Below are 22,459 nucleotides of genomic sequence, written 5' to 3' on the forward strand. Positions count from 1 at the left end.
TTTAATTACATATTTTTTCTCAGTAACTGTAACTAATTACAGTTACATTTATTTTGTAATTAAATTACGTAATTCCGTTACATGTAACTAGTTACTCCCCAACACTGTTAATAATAATGTACTACAAGACTGACGTGCAGATAATTGCCACTTTTTTGCAGTAGTAGTAGTAGTATAAGCATTATACTATAATGCATTAAGTAGTATTTATATTATATTATTATATAATAAGTATATAATAAGTAGTATAAATAGCAGAAAATCCTGTTATTTTAACATAGTGTAACTGGAATCAATAGCTATTTGCACTTAAAGAAACACTCCACTTTTTATGAAAACAGGCTCATTTTCCAACTTAGGCTCATTTTCCAACATTTTGAAACTTTGTTTGAGCGAGATGCTAACGGTCTAATCTGATTCAATGATCTATGCTAAGCTATGCTAAAAGTGCTACCACCAGACCCGGAGATCGGCTGAATGGATTCGAAAACAGTAAAACCTAGCTGTTTAACTCTAGGGGAGTTGGAAAATGAGTCTATTTTCAAAAAAGTGGAGTGTTCCTTTAATGTAAATAGCATCTATGACATAAAATATGCTATTTTTACTTGGTGTAAATAGAATCTATTGCTATTTACACTTACTGCAAACAGCCACTGCCAAATAAAAATTTGTAACGATAATTGCAACAGCCCACAATTCTGAGTGCAGCCTATAGCCACTCCATTCCTCCATAACTATGTCACATTTTTCCCAAAGCATCCGAGTTATGACAGTGTTAATGTTATGTAGCGAACTGCTGATGGGTTTAAAGTGAGTTACCATTTAGTTGAGGTTTGGCTTCAGGGATACACTGATGTATAACTCAAAAAAAAAATAAGAGCCCAAAAGTGTCCAAAAGTGAAACGTCATGTCCATATAAGCTCAGAGGTAAACATCCAGCCAGTCATATTTGGGAATGGCAATGTGAATTGAATAGGGGATTGAGAATGTGCAGCAGAGAAGCACTAATATGGGACAGGGTGGCATCTGTGCGTCATTGTTCACGTTCTTCATTGGAGTGCCACCATCTCCCACTATGAGGGACTGTTGTGTATGTTCTTAGCCCTGAAGCAGTAGAGATGTCTGTGATGCTGTAGTGTGAGGTGTGTGTGTAGTGGCATATAAAAACAAAGCCTGAAATGCCGGAGGCAGAGAAATAAAGAGCGTACTGCATAAGGGGAAGTCTAAAATTGGACTGTTCGTCTTTGTGAATGTCGCTGTCATGCCATAGCACATGTGCTCACGTACACACACATGCTGGATTACAATGTTCTATACCTGATATTAACCTCTGACTGGATCCCTGTTCATTTATTTTGTCTTTTGCCACTATTAAAAATAAAGATTCCAAAAGGGGGGGGTTTACATCGATACAATAGAAGCCCATTTTGGATGCCATTTTAGGTTCTTCACAGAATTCATAAAATAATCATTTTATTCTTAATGTGAAGAACATTTCAATAAGTACCATTTTTCCATTATAAATAACCTGTTGTCCAATGGAAAGTTTCCATGGATGTTAAAGCTTCTTCATGGAACCATAGATGCCAGTAAAGAACCTTAATTTTTAAGAGTGGAAGTGCATACAATATTTAAATCTTCTGGCTTCTTGGTAAGAGAATAAAGAGAAAGAAAACAACAAATGCAAATGGATGAAAAAAATGATACATTCTTAAAATAAAAGTTAAAAAAGGGGAGTTTTCACAGTGATGCCATTTTGGTTTCCCAAAAGAACCTTTTTAATTATTTATTTTTCGGCATTTTTACCTTTATTACGATAGTATCTACTTGATCTCATGATAAAAACCTGTGGGAACTTTATCACAAGAGACGAAATACATACCAATTGTACATATCACGGCAGTTTCCAACAGAAATGAACGCTAGAAGCGTTAAAACAGTGAGCATTTGTAATCGTTTTCATACACAGTTACGATTACAGCTCCATATGTTTCACTTTCCGAGCATAATAAGCTTGCTCAGTACCTCAGCTGGCACAGAATTGGACTTAGGATGTGAAATCCTTGGGCAAGAATCCGGGAAAAAATAAGAACTGAAAGATAAGAGTTTGAAAAACAAGCTAAAATTGCTAAAATCATGCTTGCGATTGCGTTTTTTACGTCACATTTGCTTTTGTTCATACTATCAGGTAGGTTTAGGTGTAGTGCAGATGGCATGTTATTATGAAACGTCATAAAGCATTAAGGCCCTTTAACACGGGACACGGCGAGCGGTGAAATCACCACGCTGCTGCCACCTTGTCTTGTAGTGGAAGCGTTTTGTGCCGTTGAGGCGGTGTTCGTGATGCAGTTTTGGGGCTTGCGCTCCGCATCCGCACCGCCAGCGAAACCACTCCGGGTTTGCCGCTTTCCACATGTCACTCATTGAAAATGAGATAGACACTCGCGACTGCCACATCCCGTGTGAAAGGGCCTTTAGAGTTATAGCACCTCTCATTGGACATTTCAAGTCAGAACTGCAGTGACACATACAAAATCAACATCACATAAAATGTACAGTACGTTCATCTGTTCTGGGGGAAAAAACGAACACTCTTTTAGTGCCACTCAGTGGACATTTCACAGTACGTATTTCGCATCTTGCAAAAAAGTTCCCACAGGTACGTTTTCATCATGAGATCAGGTTGGATAGTATAGTGTAGAGTTGACAGGAACCAAAGCGGGTGAGTGAGAGGGACAACATCAGGAAAGATTCTCGAGCCAGGATTCGAACTCAGTACGTTAGTCTAAAAAACAGCTTATATCCAGTGTAATATCAGCTATATAATAACAGCTTATATCCAGAAGCCAGTCTGCCAAAATGACCACCTTTGCAGTGAAGTTCAAGAACGCATCAGTATGAACTTGGTCCTTTGTTCACTTCATTTTAAACCGGATTTGTTTTTAAACAAGGCACAATTTGACGCAGGATTTTCAGAAAGATTGAAACTAAAACATGAAGCTTTGTCAGCTTTACTGGATCCGACAGTAATGTTGCACTACATAAGTGTGAGTAACTGTTTTTATTGTGTAGTCAGTATTGCTTTGTCTGTTATTACAGATCGTTTGATATGTACTGAGTATTTACTGTATGTGTTTTTAACCTAAATCACAGTAGCTTCCATCTATGAAGAATGTAGGCTGTCAAACTTTCACAAGTATTAGCAGTCATACAAGCGGGTGTTTATTTCTGACTCTAAGCTTATTCAAACAGAGCGTTTTGATGAGGGGAGTCAAAACGGGATAGAAAATGGCATATTACTGCTAAATTATGATTTTTTTTTTTTTTTTTTTTTTTTTTGATGTAAAAATCCTGATAAAATTATAAGTGGACATCAGAACATTACAAAATAATAAAAAAAAGGCAGTTCATGACCACTTTAAGTGAACAATTTTTAAAATAACCATTTTAGAACATTTTATTAGTCTAAAAACTTTATCCCATAAAGAAACTTGGAAAAGTTCTATGGAATCTTGCAGTGGAGAAGTTCCATGGTTGATAAAGGTTCTTCATGGAATCATAGATGCCAGTAAAGAACCTTTATTTTAAAAATCTACCTATAGAAGGAAAGGTAATTTCATGGAGGCTTAATGCAAAACTGTTGAAGGATGTAAATACATTCAAGTGTAGTGTATGGATTTCACCAGATGAGGTTTAGGGCTATTTGAAATCTGAGTGGAAATGAAGGGTAATTGAATTCTGGCACATTACACCTTATGAGAATATCTGGAAATCCATGCATAAGTATCCTCTAGTAGTTTTACTACAAGAACAAATCAACATCACAGATAAATTACTGCGAGAGCCAGCAACATGCATGCTAAATTTAAATTGCATGCTGAATTGTTGCAAGCTGTTTTACTCTATGTAATGCATTTTCATTTGAAACAGGATATTCCATGAGGAAAAATAATGGGCAGAAGTTGTGAGAAGAGAACGTTGGAATAAGACCAAATGTAAGTTTGCTAAAATATTGCTTATCTGTTTGGATATTGTTGAACATTATTCATTATCTGTACTAAAGCAGTTCACCCAAAAATGAAAATTCATTACAATACAACTGTAATGACTATGGTTAAAAAGATAAAAGGCACATCTAATGTAACCAAATTTCATTTATTTTATATTTATTACTCTGCGTAGTGCTTTTATTATGGTGTTGAAATAAGGCTGCTCCATTCCTGCTCAAAATTCAGTCCCACATAAAAGCCTGAATTATGAATTATGACTGAATTATGTCTGTTCAGACCCACCACAGCCCTTGGTATCAAAGTATACAGTTGTAATTGTTATGTAAATGCATTTAAGCCACAACAAGGCCAGGAATTTTAATTATATAGTAAATAAGGTTAATTTTGAAAGGGGATGTTGTTGACTTGTGGGGCTTATTGCTGAATGTGTCAGCTTGCACTGATTTACAAAATACTGCTATTGGTGCCATAATATGTAACATCTTTTCCAGGCTTCTTGTGATCACACAGCCTCAGGCCCTTTAACCATCTAGTCCTCATCATACTTGCGCTTCCAGGCAGTTTAATACTCCCTATTTAACCCTACACAAATAAAAACCAACGTGAAGACATGTCTTTTGAACCCTGGCATTAAACATCACCTTCACAGTGCAAGACCTAGAAGTGCATGAGCGCTATAATCTTCACACCATTACTGAGGACGCAGAGAGATGTGTACAGTCACATCGCTAAAGCCTCTAAGCACTGTGGAGCGAAACTTAAATCCTCCTCATAAAGAGGAGAGGAAAGTGTGCCGCTTAAGCCTGGCACAGACGCTGGTTATCAGCATAAACCCTGCATCAACTGTCGGTCTGAAGCCCGTTGCATCTCACACTTGTGTAAATCCACCAAGTGGAATCACAGATGAGTCGACCTCGCTTGCGTTTATAGATGAGTAAGAAACGAGGCTCTTGAGGAGAAATGAAAATAATGAGGGAGAAACCAAAGATAAAAAAGGAGGTGCAGAAAGAGACCTAGATATAGATCTAGATAAATATATATAGTGGAGATCAAAATTAGAGAACAACCTACAATTTCCTAAATTTCAAGGACTTTGTCCTATTTGAAGTTATCCTAACAGGTGTAGAAGGGAAGTTCTTTAAGCATATTTCATAAATTAATTGTATTGAGTAAATGTAAATGAGATATTTGAGAAAGAGCCCTGTTCAAAATTAAAGAAAACTTACAGATACCTCCAAGTTATTGGTGTTTCCTTAATTATTTGACAAACCCTATTTAACTGGCAGCATTCCTCCAGTTTTCACTGAGATTGCAAGATGGTGGGCTTCTCTAAGGTGACTGAAACTCTGTGACAGGAGACTGTCCAATTGAAGGTCAAAGGAATGACACTTTCAGCCATTGCAAGAGAAGCTGGTAATTTCTTGAATATTGCAGGTTTACAATGACACTAAATCATTCAAGTCCCCAAAAAGGCTGGTCAACCACGTAAGACAAACGCACAAGAAGACAGGATAATGCAGAGACTCTATGGAGAATGGGTTCAACACTGCAGCTGGAATTGCTTGCCAGTTCTGCCAAACAAGGTAAGGATCTGTCTTGGGATGTAAAAGAAAAGTTGGACTGAAAGTGCACTCTGCAGTGACCAAGCCTCTCATCAGCAGAAAGAATCAAATGTCTAAGCTCACCTTTGCTGAGGAGCATTTTGTGTGGAGAGAGGAGAACTGGTCCAAAGTTCACTTTCGTGATCATTTAGGTCTGAACATTTTGTTCGGCGTGGAACTGAGGAAAGACTAAAGCCCAAGTGCAAAGAAGTCAGTGAAAGGTGGGGGAAGAAGTGTCATGGTTTGGGGGATTTTTTCTGCGTTGGGCCTCGTTTAGCTACCTTGCAGGGTGAATGGAAATGTTTATTAGAAACTCTTTTAGCAACATGCAGTTCTTCCCTTCAAGCATCTCCCAAACAGCCTGCACTTTTATTGCAAGACAATGCCCTCGTCACACTGCAAAATGGGTAAAGCAGTTCCTCGAAGCTCAGTGGCGGCTACTGGTCTGTCAAATAGGGGAAGCTCATTTTCGGCCTACATCATAAAATTGTCTATTTATTTATTCACAAGAATGTGCCTTATTGTCATAAGTAAGTCACAATGCAAACAATCGTAAAAAAAAAGCTTTAGTTTTATTATGCAAAATATGATGCATTTTTTCTTTTAGTCAGATGCTACTATATAGTATAAATATTTTGCAATTTAAATAAGGTTATTATGGAGATTTATTTATTTATTTATTTATTTATAAAGTATTTTAATAGAAATATAAGGTTTCATTATGTTATGTTAAAATTTTTCAAGATTACTATTTATATATATATATATATATATATAAATATATATATATATATATTTATATTTATATTAATTTATAGTCATCCTCCATGTTAATATTTAATGTAGTAATCTATATATATATATTGATTACTACATTAAATATTAACATGAATGAATGAATGAACGATCTAAAAAAAATATTAAACTCTGTAAAAGTGAAACAAGGAATGTGGTGTATAATTGTGTGAAATGTATGATGAAAATCAAGCAATTTCGCCAAGCAAATATAAAGAAATAGGTTGCAGCAGTTTTTATTTCGACTCAACTTGAGAAATCCGCGATGGGACTGAGCGCGAATAGCTCCAGCGATTCCTTATAGTACAAAATCGCTGTCAGTCAAAAGGAGATGCAATCTTTCGACAGACCCTCCAATCATCACGCAGAAGCTCGGAGTCCAGGCCAGCCCACTCCTCATTTGCTCCTCATTCACCCCCAGAGACGCTGAGCGTCCGTGGGCGGGACATAATCGCAGCGTTTATCCAATGACCGTCTAGTTTCAAAGCACTGAAAAAAAAACGTTCAAAGCAGCCGCATTGAAGTCAATGGACGCTGGGCTTCAACGGGGAAATGCACTGTGATGCTACGGGAATGTATGAGAAGAAAATCAAGTCAGCCGACCTGCTATATCTAACTGATTCTGAACGAACTCGTCTTTGAGATGAACGTTTTCTAACGCATTTTTAGTCAATAAAATGTTAGTACAATAGTACATAATTTGACTATTAATTTTGTGACATTATAGGGGAAGCTGAGCTTCCCTTGCAGTCTTAAAGAAATCGCCACTGTCGAAGCTAAGAACAATGAAATAATGAAATGACCAGCCCAGAGTCCTGCTCGACTAAAAAACTCTGGAAAATCTTTGACGACAAAGTTACGGCTAAGAAACCCACTACAGTTACCAAACTGTGGAAGAGAGTGGAAGAAGAGCGGACCAAGATCACACCAGCGTGAGAAACTAGTGATGTCCTGCGGCCGCAGATGTGCTGAAGTTATTGAAAGCAAGGGCCTCTACACTTCCTACTAATTTCTGACAGCTGTAACCCCCCCGAAATTTGGTTGCAATGATATTTCATGCTACAGTGGTTACTGTTCTCCAGTTTTGATTAGTTTGTTTTCCACAAAATTAAGGTTTTTGTTTAAATGCCTTGGTTATTTTGTCAAACTTGTTAGTAGAACAGTAATATACCTACAGCTGATATTCCTTCAAATTTTGAGCGATGAAGCATAACAATATTTCAGAAAAAAAAATCAAGTATTTATACATGTTGTCTAGTTTTGATCTCCACTGTATATACACATTACTTAATGTTGTCCAGTATTTTACAGAAGAAACAACAGGTTTGAAATGACATAAGGATGAGTAAGTGATGACAGAATTGTATTTTTGGTGTACTGTCCCTTTAAGATGAGATTTGCTCAGGGGCACAATTGTAATAGCTCAAGATTTTTTTGCGGTACGTTTAATGATTCAAACCTACAACCATTTACTGTATTCATTCTCTATGAGGAAACTCATGCAGTTTATTTAATTATTTAGTCTTGTATTTTTGCTATTAACAAGAACAGAAAGAAGTGAGCAGCTGTGAGCCAGTGATTAGCAGTGCGGGTTGTCATGCAATACTCTTGGGAAGTGAGCCCCTTGGGAAGCTGTGTGAGCAGACATGTACAAAAGAGATGCATCCACAAATGCAGAATCTACAGCTATTTTTTCTGTAGTATGTTTGTAGTATGAGTAAGTGATCTCACCGCTGCGGCTGCGAAGCATCCTGGCAGAGATACCATTTGCCCCAGTAGATGTTGTGCTGCTCAGAGCTCCATCCGCGGGACTCACCTCCCCACCTGGCTGCTTCAGCAACTCCTGCAGAGTCCTGTGATGAGACAAGAGTAAGCATTTAACTGACCATTATATCAAACAGAGATGTCATTCAGAATTAAATAGAAAATTCTTATTTATGATTTAACTCTGAATTTAAATTGACGTAGTAGACAGGAATTAGAATTGATGTTCCCAAATAAATTTAAGGAAGTACAATTAAAATGTTTTTACATTTTATAAATACATTTTTTACAATTTATAAATACACTATTATTTAAAAGTTGGGGTCATTACATTTTTATGTTTATGAGTGAAGTGTCTAATGCTCACCAAGGTTGCATATACAGTTAAGGTCAAAAGCTTACATACACTATTTTTTACCAAAATAAGAGGGATCATACAAAATGCATGTTATTTTTTATTTAGTACTGACCTGAATAAGATTTCACATAAAAGACATTTACAGTCCTCATGAGAAAATAATAGTTGAATTTATAAAAATTAGCCCATTCAAACGTTTACATCTGCTTGATTCTTAATAATGTGTTGTTCCCTGAATGATCCACAGCTGTGTTTTTTTTATTTACAGTATTAGTGATAGTTGTTTATGAGTCCCTTGTTTGTCCTGAACAGTTAAACTGCCTGCTGTTCTTCAGAAAAGTCCTTCGGGTCCCATGAATTCTTTGGTTTTTCAGCATTTTTGTATATTTGAACCCTTTCCAACAATGATTGTGTAATTTTGAGATCTATCTTTTCACACTGAGGACAACTTAGGGACTCATATGCAACTATTACAGAAGGTTTGAACAATGCAAATGCAAAACCATGCATTAAGAGCCAAGGGTGCAAACTTTTGAACAGAATGAGGATGTGAACAATTTTTTTATTTTGCCTAAATATCTTTTTTTTTTTTTAGCACTGCAATAGTTGCATACGAGTCCCTCAGTTGTCCTCAGTGTGAAAAGATGGATCTCAAAATCATGCAGTCATTATTGGAAAGGTTCAAATACACAAAAATGCTGAAAAACCAAAGAATTTGTGGGACCTGAAGGATTTTTCTGTAGAACAGTGGACATTTTAACTATTCAGGGTGAACAAAGGACTCATTAACAACTATCACTAAACAAACAAACAATGTGGATCATTCAGGTAATGACACAGTATTAAGAAACTTTTGAACAGTGTAATTTTTATAAATTAAACTATAATTTACTCGTGTTGACTACATGTAAATGTCTTTTATGTGAAATATCTTATTCAGGTCAGTACTATACAAAAAATAACATGCATTTTGTATGATCCCTCTTATTTTGGTAAAATAATTAACATTTTGCAGATTCTGTGTATGCAAACCTCTGACCTTAACTGTATTTGATAAAAATATATAATAACAAGAATATTATTACAATATATTTTAAATAGAATATATTCCTGTGATGGCAAAGCTGAATTTTCAGCAGCTATTATACTAGTCTTCAGTGCCACAAGATGCTTACAGGATTGTGTAATTTTTTTCTGTGAACCAAAGTTAAATGTGTTCAGAAAAGCTATCATAGTTTTAGTGACAATGACATAAAAAATTACATTTGTACCAAGGGGGCATTTTACCCTACCAAATTTCTTATTATTCTTGTTGAAAATGGTTGTGCTGCCTAATATTTTTGTGGAAACAAAAATTTTTCAGGATTCTTTGAAAGTTAGAAAGTTCAGAACAGCATTTATTTGAAATAGAATGTTTTTTAACAATGTAAAAGTCTTTAGTGTCACTTTTGATCAAATTAATGTGTCCTTGCTGAATAAAAGTAATAATTTCTTCAAGAAACTGTAGTTTAATATATATCTATCTATAATATATATATATATATATATATATATATACTTTTCTATAATATAATATATATCTAAGCCCCTGTACCTGAGAGGAATGCTTTTTATTTATTTTATTTTTATTTTTTTATTTTTTTATTTATTTGTTTGTTTATTTGTTTACAGTTTTATTGTTTTTCTTATAAAACAGTGTAGTGTAACAGGAAATTAAAGGAGAGAAATAGGAGATAATCAGGACATGACCCAGGCTTGGTTCAAATTCGTGTCATGGACAAGTGCAGTACCATCTGCGTCACTCAGTCTGGCAGAAATATTAAATTCTGAAGTATGTTTGATGTTATAATCCCATATAATCCCATATAATAGGTTGGATCAGTGACACTAACTGGATTTCATCTCAGGTTGCTGACATAAGGCACTTCATTAGAGCAGGTTACTGGCCATAAGGCCACATCCCATACATTTAGTTGAAAAAGTGGTAATGGAAAGGATTTATAGCTGTGGCTGTGTATATCAGTGTATCATGATGTGGAGCTGAGCCCTTATGTGAGCCCTGAGGCTGACAATCAGCATATTGTCATATTTCATCAATAGAGTCATTTAGTAACGGCAGGCAGTCAACAGACTGTTTGTGTAGTAGCCAGTCAATGAGTTTGCACTCAATATGTTCCGTGGATACGCTTTATATCCATTACACTGCTCACATTAAAAAATAAATGTTTAAGCAGTTAACAACTCTTGGCATCCACAGGACTGCCTGTTTTTGAGAGCTATGCTGCTTGCTCTTGTCCTAGAGTTTACAAACCCGTTCCTGCATCCCTGAGTCCTCCTGGGTGCAGTGTTCTTCAAATCCTTGACACTCCATTATTGCTCTATTTCCTACGGCCTCGGCTTATATCCCTGGTGAGGTCTCTAATTCTGTCCAACACCCTTTAACCAACAAGGGACTGTGATGAGATCTAATGTGATTGTCAAGCACAAGCGCACTGGCCCTTGGCCAGCCAATGCCAATGGCGGTAGGCCAACGTAGCCTAAGAAAAACAACACGTCAGAAAGGCATGAGAATATATTCACCCTGGTAATGACATTTTCCAGGGAGGACAGAAAAGGCAGCTGCAGGAGGGCAGAAAAATGGATAGCAATGAAATTGGATGGCAGGAGCCATTCCTGTGCCATCTACGTTTGCTTCCCACCCCAGTGCTTTTGGAATTCTCTTGAGGAAAGTAATACTGAAGTCAGACTAGATGATAAACATCATCTGTTTGTTCTAGATCTCTCTGAGGAAATCACACCTATTGGTCACTGGGTTGGACAATCCTGAACAGCTGTTCTCCACTCCCAATATGTCTATGATACAGGTGGCTAAGCATTTTTGGTCTTTTTGGCAGGGCTGAGTAGGATTCTCATAGCTTCACAAAGTTTGAGTTGAATCACTGATGTCACATTGACTATTTTAACAATGTCTTTACTACCTTTCTCGGCCTTGAACGTGTCAGTTCCGTTGTAGGGTCAGAAAGCTCTTGGATTTTATCAAAAATATCTTAATTTGTGTTCTGAAGATGAACAAAGGTCTTACTGGTTTGGAACGACATGAGGGTGAGTAATTAATGACAGAATTTTCATTTTTGTGTGAGATATCCCATTAAATCTAGCTTCCACCTTGTAAGATGATTTTAACCTGTCTCTTGATGGTTGTTTCCGGTCATGTGGACGTGATTGAGGGTGACTTTAAGGATGTGCTTTGCTTATGTTCAGACGGCTTAAGTCAATGACTCCAGCTTTGCTAGATGTCCTGCTGGGCTTCACCCTTTGCCTCAATGCATACAGACTCAATCCTGACTCCCACTGCCTTGATGTCTCACTCACACACAGAGTATGAGTTGTGCAGAGTGACACAGTTTTTTCGCCCACAACAACAACAACAAAAAAAGACCAGGGTCTAGGAGACAGTGAGACATGAAAACAAGGGCATCGTGGGATAGCACCACTGAGTCCTTCCTGAGGGGTTCAGATATACAGTGTCATGGCAGCCAGCCATGCTGGGTCAGAAGTAATGCTATCTGACGTAAATGTTCAATCACAATAGGGCCAATTTGTATTGTTTTTGTCTCTCTTTATCACTAAATCATACTCCTTTTCATATTGCAGCTATGGTACAGTCTCTAAAAAAATGCTGGGTTAAAAACAACCCAACTTGGGTTATTTGGCAGTGCTAGGTAAATATTGGACAGAATACATGTTGGGGGTTTTTTGGTTGGGTTAAATGTTTTTACCAAACATGCTGGGTTGTTTTCTTTAAATCAACTATTGTCTAAAATTACTATATTTCTGGCTTAAAATAGGCTGGAAATCACACACATAATTATAGAGGCAACAGCAATAATTAAAGGATGAACATTTATTATTAAGCAAAAACACCCATAGACAAAAATATAAGACAGATCGAATTTGGGTGAACACAGCATAGCTTACAATATTACACACACAACAAACATTTCAGAAAAAAAACTTGGAACATTTAAAAGTAGCATTTTAATTTAAGTGTATTCAACCATTCTCTGTAATCACTTTTCACCGAAATAGCGCTAATTCTCATGCTGGTGTGTTGGCGAAATCAGAGCTGGTGAAAGGCTGCTGTTCGCCGGGGGAATATGAACCCTAGTCCGGCAGCTTGCGTCTCACTCATTGCTGAAAGATGTCGTTACTGACTCTATAACCTGCCCATTAAAAAACAGCACTAAGATTAGAGAACATATTTTAACATTGTTAAATTAAATTCAGTATTATAATGAATAAAATCAATTTGTTATGCAAGGCAAAAGGCATTTCGCAGCTGACCGACATTGTGTCCTTGTATGTTGCGTTGCTTAAAATAATATAATTTACAGCACAGTAAAGACTTATAAATTAAATAAAATGTACACAAACCTTTATTTTGCTGAAGAAGGGCACCAAATCGGCTGTGCTTTTAACCGCTCTCTCCTGAGGAAGCAAAAGCCTGCGCTCTTACTGTAGCTCAACAACTGGGTTGTTTCGTCAGAGACAGGCTCAACCCAGCGGCTGGGTAAAAAAAAACAACCCAATTTTTAATAACCCAATAAAAATACCCAGCAGCTTAGTTACAGAAAAACTACCAAGCACCTGGGTAAAAATATTAAAAACAACCCAATTAAAAGACCCAGCAGGCTGAACCTAGCATTTGGGTTAAAAAATAACCCAGTATTTTTTAGAGTGTACAAACTACCCAGGGTTTGCTTAATAAAGAAACAAGCAACTAGCTGATATGGAAATATACAGGTACATCTTAATAAATTAGAATGTCATGGAAAAGTTCATTTATTTCAGTAATTCAACTTAAATTGTGAAACTTGTGTATTAAATAACTTCAATGCACAGAGACTGAAGTAGTTTAAGTCTTTGGTTCTTTTAATTGTGATGGTTTTGGCTCACATTTAACAAAAACCCACCAATTCACTACCTCAACAAATTAGAATACTTCATACGACCAATAAAAAAACATTTTTAGTGAATTGTTGGCCTTCTGGAAAGTATGTTCATTTACTGTATATGTACTCAATACTTGGTAGGGGCTCCTTTTGCTTTAATTACTGCCTCAATTCGGCGTGGCATGGAGGTGATCAGTCTGTGGCACTGCTGAGGTGGTATGGAAGCCCAGGTTTCTTTGACAGTGGCCCAATCTGCATTTTTTTGGTCTCTTGTTTCTCATTTTCCTCTTGACAATACCCCATAGATTCTCTATAATATCTTTAATTTAATTTAACATGCTTGGATACAGCACTCTGTGAACAGCTAGCTTCTTTGGCAATGAATGTTTGTGGCTTACCCTCCTTGTGAAGGGCGTCAATGATTGTCTTCTGGACAACTGTCAGATCAGCAGTCTTCCCCATGATTGTGTAGCCTAGTGAACCAAACTGAGAGACCATTTTGAAGGCTCAGGAAACCTTTGCAGGTGTTTTGAATCGATTAGCTGATTTGCATTTCACCATATTCTAATTTGTTGAGATAGTGAATTGGTGGGTTTTTGTTAAATGTGAGCCAAAATTATCACAATTAAAAGAACCAAAGACCTAAACTACTTCTATGTGCATTTGATTTATTTAATACACGAGTTTCACAATTTGAGTTGAATTACTGAAATAAATACATTTTTCCACGACATTCTAATTGATTGAGATGAACCTGTATATGTGTTCACTTATTAGACTAGTTCAATGCAGTTTCAAAGCACTCTACACGATTCCAGCCAAGGAATAAGGGTCTTATTTAGCAAAAGGATTGATCATTTTCTAAAAAAATAAAATTTTATATACTTTATAGACTTCATGCTTTATGTATTCATGTTGGAAAGGTCACGCATGACATAGGTAACAGTGTTTACAAAGCGAACATGCAAAAAAAGTCAAAAGCCCTTTACAAAAAAAGGTAAAATGACAATGTTGGACGATTTTGAAGTTGGAGGAGAAAATTAGATTTTTTTGTCCTACTCTATCTTTTTGAATCAAAGTACACAACTAACCATGTGTGACTTTTTCAAACGTGATTACGTAATGCGTGTTATAAGTGCGCATCACAGAGCTAGTGCAAGATGAGCATTTGTGGTTAAAAACGATATAATTTTTTATCTTTTTTTTCAAAAAATGATTGATCGTTTCACTAGATAAGACTCTTATTCCTCATCTGGGATCATGTAGAGCCCTTTGAAGCTGCAATGAAACTGCGAATGACCTTTAACCCACTGGCTACCAGTGAAGTCCATTATATGGAGAAAAATACTGGAATTTTTTCCTCAAAAACCTAAATTTATTTTCGACAGAAGAAAGAAAGTCTTTGGCTTTGTTATTTCACTTCTTTTGCAGGCATACAGTAGATATGAGTAAAACAATGGAAGCCTAATGAGGTTCACCCCTTTAATACAGATCTAACATTAGAACTATAAACATACACTATAGAAATATAACATAACACAAATTACAGAGCTATGTCTTTTTGATTCAAAGGTATAATTAGTATAATTGTCTCATTTAATTGTAATAATCATTACTACGTAATTTATTGCAGTAAAATAATCGGTTGTAGCGCAGTCATCCCAATGAGAGCTTGTACAGGCGGCCCTGTCACACTTTCTTGTGCGGTTGCGTTTTGTGTGGAATGGGAATCTGGATCTTTGGATCTGCGTTGTGTGATTTTATCAGCAATTATTCGTAGGGTGCCATATCTAATTATCTCCTCGCTTAATGCTATGTAGGACTGAATTACTCTTGTAATGTGTAACACGGAGATAACCAATTAGTCAAATTCACATTGTGCCATCCCAATAAGCCCTCATGTCATTTAACTAATGTGCACAGATTCATATGAAATACTTTGCACATTATTTGTATTATATACTTATAGCAGAAGTAGGCCTGTTTTAAATTTGCAGCAGTTTGTTGAATTATTCACAGTGGTTGTTTTTAAATCATTGTTACCATGGTTAAACTTCCTGTTTCTCAAGTATATAGTAGCCATATCAGTAGACAATGATTATAGTAGTTATTTCTGCATATATTGTAAGAGTCAGAAAGTTTTGTATTAGATCTTGTCAAGTACAGCAGCCTGCACAAATCCCTTTCAGCCAGAGAGCAAATACAGGGCTAGAGAAAAGCCCAAAGAGAGAGGTAATGAGTGGTTTTGTCAGACGGCATAGACCCTCACGTTAACCTTAGAGGTACAGGAGAGCCTTGAAGTCACGATGGAGATGAGAGAGACGCAGGGGGCCAGCAGGACGCAAATGTCAGTGCACACCCACTAAGACTCAACCATGCGGGAGAGACGTCTCTAGAATCTGAGAGACACAAAGACACACTTGTACATACACATGAACACACAGCACACAGGCATGAGCAGCCACATCTCATTCATGTCAAATGAGTTCAGACAGTTTGGAGCCACAGGAAAGACACAGGTTAAAATCTTACAAACAAGCTCAGGAGTTTGAAGGAGGTGAGGGGGGCTGGAGGGGAAGCAGTAAGCTTAAAGGGATGGCTCACCCAAAAATAAAAATTCTGTCATTAATTATTCACACTCATGTCTTTTCAAACCCGTATGACCTTCGTTCATCTCCAGAACACAAATTAAATTATTTTTGATGAAATCCAAGAGATTTCTGACCCTGCATAGACATCATTCAAGAGAAGAAACTGTTGACTAAAATGTTGTTTTCTTTGCACAAAAAAGTATTGTCGTAGCTTCAAAAAATTAAGGTTGAACCAAAGATGTTACATGGACTATTTTAATGATGTCCTAACTACCTTTCTGGGCCTTGAACATGTCAGTTGCATTGTTGCTCTCGAATTTCATCAGAAATATCTTAATTTGTGTTCTGAAGATGAACGAAGGTCTTACAGGTTTGCAGCAACATGAGGGTGAGTAATTAATGACAGAATTTTCATTTTTGGGTGAACTATCCCTTTAATAATGTTAATATTGCCCTCCTTATTCTGTCTTATCTGAACTTACGTGTATCTGGAGGCTTTTACAGAGACTCACATTCAATTATTGCCTTTAGAATTATAAAGAACTTCATATATATCCAGAGCCCAGTCAGTGAATTTCCTTTGTATTATTGTCTAGAATGCTATTTTTCTGTTTTGCAGTATCCAAGTTGTTTCCAAAATTGAAATATTAATTTTTATTTGTCATTGTACTACAGCCAAAACAATGAATTAATTAATTTTTGGGTTTTATTTTGCATTTCATATTGTGTATCTTTGTTTTGCCTAACATTACAATATAAAGTTTTTAGATAAATTATTTTAAATTAAATTCAGATTCATTTTTTAGCACTTTTCATAATGTCATTGCAAAGCTTTAAAGGAGAAGTTCACTTTCAGAACAAAAATGGACAGATAATGTACTCACCCCCTTGTCATCCAAGATGTTCATGTCTTTCTTTCTTCAGCCGTAAAGAAATTATATTTTTGAGGGAAACATTTCAGGATTTTCCTCCATATAAAGGACTGATATGGTGCCCCGATTTTGAACTTCCAAAATGCAGTTTAAATGTGACTTCAAACGATCCCAAATGCGGTTGTAAATGATCCCATTGAGGAAGAAGGGTCTTATTTTTTTTTTCATTAAACAAATACAATTTAAATACGCGTGTCTTGTCTTGCTCTCCCTGAACTCTGTGTAACCTGGTTCAAGACAGTTAGGGTATATCAAAAAACTCCAATCATATTTTCTCCCTCAACTTTCAAAATAATTTTAAAATCATCCTACATCGCTGCAGAAGTTCTGACCCAGTCTTTTCAAAGTGAACATACAAAGAAGATCAAACACCCTTAACAAAAATAGGTGAAACAGCGATATAGGACTATTTTGAAGTAGAGGAAGAACATGAGATGGGAATGTTTTGACATACCCTAACTGTCATGAACCGGAAAAAAAAAAATTTGATGACTGAAGAAAGAAAGACATGAACATCTTGGATGACAAGGGGGGTGAGTACATTATCTGTAAATTTTTGTTCTGAAAGTGAACTTTTCCTTTAAAGGTTCACTCCATAATTAAAATTTCCTTTTAATTTTCTCACCCCCATGTCATTAAAGTTGTTCATGTCTTTCTCTCTTCTGTCAAAATAAATTACGTTTTTTGAAGAAAACATTACAGGATATTTGTGGACTACAATGGGAGCCAATGGGTTGAAAGTCCAAATTGCAGTTTCAATGCAGTTTCAAAGGGCTCTACATGAAAAATAAAAGATTATATACTTTCTAACCACACTTGCTCATCTTCACGCATTAAGTAGTCAAGTTTTTCGCACTACCCTAATCATTTGAACAGAAGTACCCAGACAAAGAACTAACCACGTGTGACCTGTCCAACGTGATTACGCAATACGTAAAGTCATAGAGCTAGTGCGAGACAAGCATTTGTGGTTAAAAAGTATATTTATGTATATATTGTATATATATATATATATATATATATATATATATATACACACTACCGTTCAAAAGTTTGGGGTCAGTAAGAAGTAAGAAGTCTCTTATGCTCATCAAGGCTGCATTTATTTGATTAAAAATATAGAAAAAAAACAGTAATATTGCAAAATGTTTTTACTATATAAAATAATGTTTTTATTTTAACATATTTTAAAATAGAATTTATTCCTGTGATGAAAAGCTGAATTTTTATCAGCTGTTACTCCAGTCTTAAGTGTCACATGATCCTTCAGAAATCATTCTAATATGCGGATTTATTATTAGAATGATCAATGTTGGATAATATCAACAGTTGTGCTGCCAAATATTTTTTGGAACCTCTGATTTTTTTTTTTTCAGGATTCTTTCATGAATAACAAGTTTAAAAAGTACAGTGTTTATTCAAAATATAAATATTTTATAACAATGTAAATTATTTATTATTAACTTTTAATAAACTTTTAATTATTAACTTAATACATCCTTGGTGAATAAAAGTATTAATTTCTTAAAAAAAAAAAAAAAAACAATAAAAATGTACTGACCCCAAACTTTTGAACGGTAGTGTGTGTATATATATATATATATATATGAAGAGTTCAGATGCAAAACCAGCTAAAAGCCATCTCGGTCAAAAAATGAGATAATGATACTAAATGAATGCTCTTGACACATATACGTCCATTAAATAATTTTACTTCAAACTTCAAACCTATACAAAGTAGCCAGAAAGGAATGCTAATTTTAAAGAAATATGTCAGATGGATTTAGAGTCTTTTGCATCTGAACTCTTCATATATATATTTTTTAGAAAATGGCTGATTATATAAATGTTATATAAATGTGATATATAAACCGTTATATAAATGTGATATATCTGAAAGATTTCAGCCCTCGGGACACCCATATGCTGAAGTACCCTGCCCAGCATGAGAATTATTTTCTTTAACTGTAGATTGAATATTGTATGGCACAGAATTTTGCCTTTGGCCTCAGCATGCTGTTAAAGATGTGATCTGAATTATGAATTTCAGTATCACTGCTGGAATCCACAGTGAATTATGTCTCACATAATCATGACTCACATTCTGTGTTTTGTGTATATTATTCCATCCCTATTTATGTCCTTCAGTGTTTCAGTAATGACACACATTTAAATGAATGTAGGCCATTCCTGTGCTTACATGACAAAACTATGACTACAAAGCATAGATTGAGTTCAATCTGTTTTCCGCTTCCCTGTTTGACTGAAGTTGGAGAGTTCTGAGGAAAATGAAAGGCTAGTGTAACATTTAAATATTAAGACATCACTGGAAATGGAAGTTGGAAATTATTTAGGAGCCAAAATGCTGTTCTTTTTAATGGTGCGAATGGAAATGTATAAATTAGTTGTCTAGAGCTGTGAAGTCTAGCAGTAGCCTCGAAAGGAGTTAATCTGTAAGAAATTGGTTTAATCTTAAAGCAGAGTGTTAATCTTAGCAGAACTCTTAATCTTGTAAGAAGAGTTAATCTGGTGTGCAGTGTTCAGCGTGTGGGAAATGCTTTTGGAGAGGTGTTAACCTCAGAAAAGTGCTAATCTTCGGATGAGTATTTTCGTCCTCCAAATGTGTTCATCTCGATAGGGCTGTTTGCATTAGTGGGTCATTTCTTGTCTAAAATGGGGTTACGGCAGAACGCTGGGAGAATTATAAATTCTCTGTATTTTGTTATATTACTCATGACAGGTAATTTGATATTCATAAAGGGATTTTGAATATTTAGAACGATGAGAACAAAAGGTTCCATCTGACGTTTGGAGGGAAAGGAATAGCGAAAGAGAACTGGGAATTGAGACATAAGAAATATTCAAGTGGGATGAGGTTAGCTTTTTAATGCGTTGATGCCATGAATATTAAAATAACCTTAGGACAACACTGCAAATTTTCTTCCATTCTTTTTATGTCTCTAGTACAGATGATTGTGAAATTCAGTAGTGTAGCATGCATATTAATAGCTTTATCTAGGCTGGATACTGTTACTTGGTTTACTACGTAATGTATTTTATATAGATGTGAAGGCTAGCCAAAATATTCTTGAAAAAAATAGCTTTGGTTAACCAACAATACACTATTAGCACCTTTAAAGGGATAGTTAAAGGGATAGTTAAAATGAAAAATGAAAATTCTGTCATTAATTACTCAACCTCAAGTCGTTCCAAACCCGTAAGACCTTTGTTCATCTTCAGAACACAAATTAAGATATTTTAATGAAATCCAAGAGCTTTCTGACCCTGCATAGACAGCAACACAATTGACACATTCAAGACCCAGAAAGGTAGTAAGAACATCATTAAAATAGTCAATAATCAACAATTTCTTCTCTTCCGTGTCAGTCTTCAATGCACATTCAGAAGAATACCACAATGTATGCATGTGGTACTGCTGACGCAGTTGTACTACTACTTGTAGTGTACTTCAAATCTTAAAAAAATAAAAGTGTACTTAGAGCGAATTCTCTTACAGGATTTTGTTAAATGCAATTTATAAGAATGTTAAATTAAAAGTTTTACTTTAAAGTATCTTGATATGTTGACTAACATACTAAACCACATGTAAAATATTGATGTTTTTGCTGTTTTATTTAGTTTTAAATGTATTAAAGTGCAACTTAATCATTAAGTATAATTACACATACATTTAACATGACATAAACATTTCAACAGAAATTATTAAAGTATATATTTGAAGTATAGTTTACCATAAACGCTTGTAAGTAACATTTAGCAGTACACTTCAACCACACTGTAAAAAATAAAAAACACAATTTGTTTGTCAGCTTAAAATAATTTGTTACCCTGCTGCCTTAAAATTTTAAGTTCAGTCAACTAAAATAAGTTTAGTCAACTTAAAATGTTAAGTTGTACTAAGTAACAATTATACAAAGATATTTGTGTTTGCTAAACTTAACAGATGGGTAAGTAACCCAGCTGCCTTAAAATTTTAAGTTGATTTAACTCAAATATCTAAGTTGTCACTTAGTATAATTTAACATTTCAAGTTGAATAATTTTTTTTGAGTTGACTGAACATAAAATTTTAAGGCAGCCAGGTTACAAATTATTTTAAGTTGACTCAACAAATTATTTTTTACAGTGCATATTTCAAGGTAATTATGAATTTATATAAAGATGTTCTTATGTCCTACTTAAGTGGTTAAAAAACACTTAGTTTCAACTAATTGTGTTTAATATGAATTTAATTTTAAATAACATGCAGTTAAGTGTCCAAAAACATTACATTTAGCGCGTATATCCTTTTAAAATATATCCCATAATTATTACACATTTTAAAGGAAGGATAAAGTGTGATTACTTTTGACAAGGAGTCCTAGAATGTATTGTGAAAATGTCCAAGATGGTGGTCGACCAAAGTGAAATATCAATTATGAATGAACAAAAAGTATTAAATGATTTTACCTCATGTTTAGGAGTGTTTTGTGTTTTGTTTTGTAGTATTGTGATGTTAGCATAGCAGCATGCTAATAGTAAACTCTGTTGGAATCAATTGTGAGTCTAGTCACCCATGCATTCATGTGTGTAGCACACTTTGTGTAGCGTGTATTTGCTGGCTATGAAGTTTAATAGAGTTCCATTTTAGCTTGTGTCTGCTCACCTGGAGTTACTGTGGTCATTCTGTACTCCCCGGCTTTTTTCCAGCCCCAGTTTGGTGAAGATTCCCACTAGGACCATGATAGCCACCACACCACAGATGATGTACACAATCATGTGAGTCCGATCCCGCTCATGGTCTGGCTGCACCTCAGTGTTGGTGGCCACAGGTTTTCCAGTGTTGGCCCAGATTGGAGTATCATAGTTGGAGCAGGAGGTCTGATCCAGTCGCTGTTGACGGAACTGACAGCAGAACCGGTAGAAACAGGTGCCGCAACAGTACAAGAAGATACCTGCGTTGCAATTAAAAGGAGGGTCCCACTGGCCCATGACATCATAGTAACCCCTACAGCGGGTGCCAGTGGACGGCACAGTATCCTCCTCCACCTCTACATGTGTGGTCAAAGTTGGAGGCCCCTCTGATGTCACAGAAATCAACAAAGGATCTATAGTCTGATTGGCTGTTTGGATGTCCATATCAGTAGAAGTCTCGTCCTGTGCTTTAGCAGCCCGTCCCACAATGGCAGTGAGCAGAAGATGTAGTAAGAAATTATTTCCAGCCATGCTTCACCCAACACAAGGTGTCCAATGATTTACCTCACTTTGAGAGTGAAGATACCTAGCATGAATGACTTTTACACAAATACAGCTATGGTCAAAAAATGGTTTAAAAGATTAATTTTATGGATATATTAAATAACTTTAATTAACATTTGTTGTAATTAATAAAAAAAAATACATTTGACCAAAATATAATATTGTTTAAGTACTTCAACAATAAAAAAAACAGTATAA

General features: G+C 35.6%; 1 protein-coding gene across 1 annotated transcript in view; it reads right to left on the reverse strand.

Annotated features, from left to right (window-relative positions):
* shisa8b (shisa family member 8b) overlaps positions 1-22,459 on the reverse strand; it is a 34,007-nt gene that overhangs the window by 11,249 nt on the left and 299 nt on the right. Inside the window, exons 2-3 of the mRNA XM_051125054.1 lie at positions 21,669-22,296; positions 8,138-8,259 (exon numbers count right to left, since the gene is read on the reverse strand). Coding sequence (XP_050981011.1) covers positions 8,138-8,259; positions 21,669-22,228 — 682 coding nt within the window. The 5' untranslated portion in view covers positions 22,229-22,296. The remainder of the gene's footprint in view (positions 1-8,137; positions 8,260-21,668; positions 22,297-22,459) is intronic.

This window comes from Labeo rohita, chromosome 12 (assembly GCF_022985175.1).
Source record: "Labeo rohita strain BAU-BD-2019 chromosome 12, IGBB_LRoh.1.0, whole genome shotgun sequence".
NCBI lineage: Eukaryota > Metazoa > Chordata > Actinopteri > Cypriniformes > Cyprinidae > Labeo > Labeo rohita.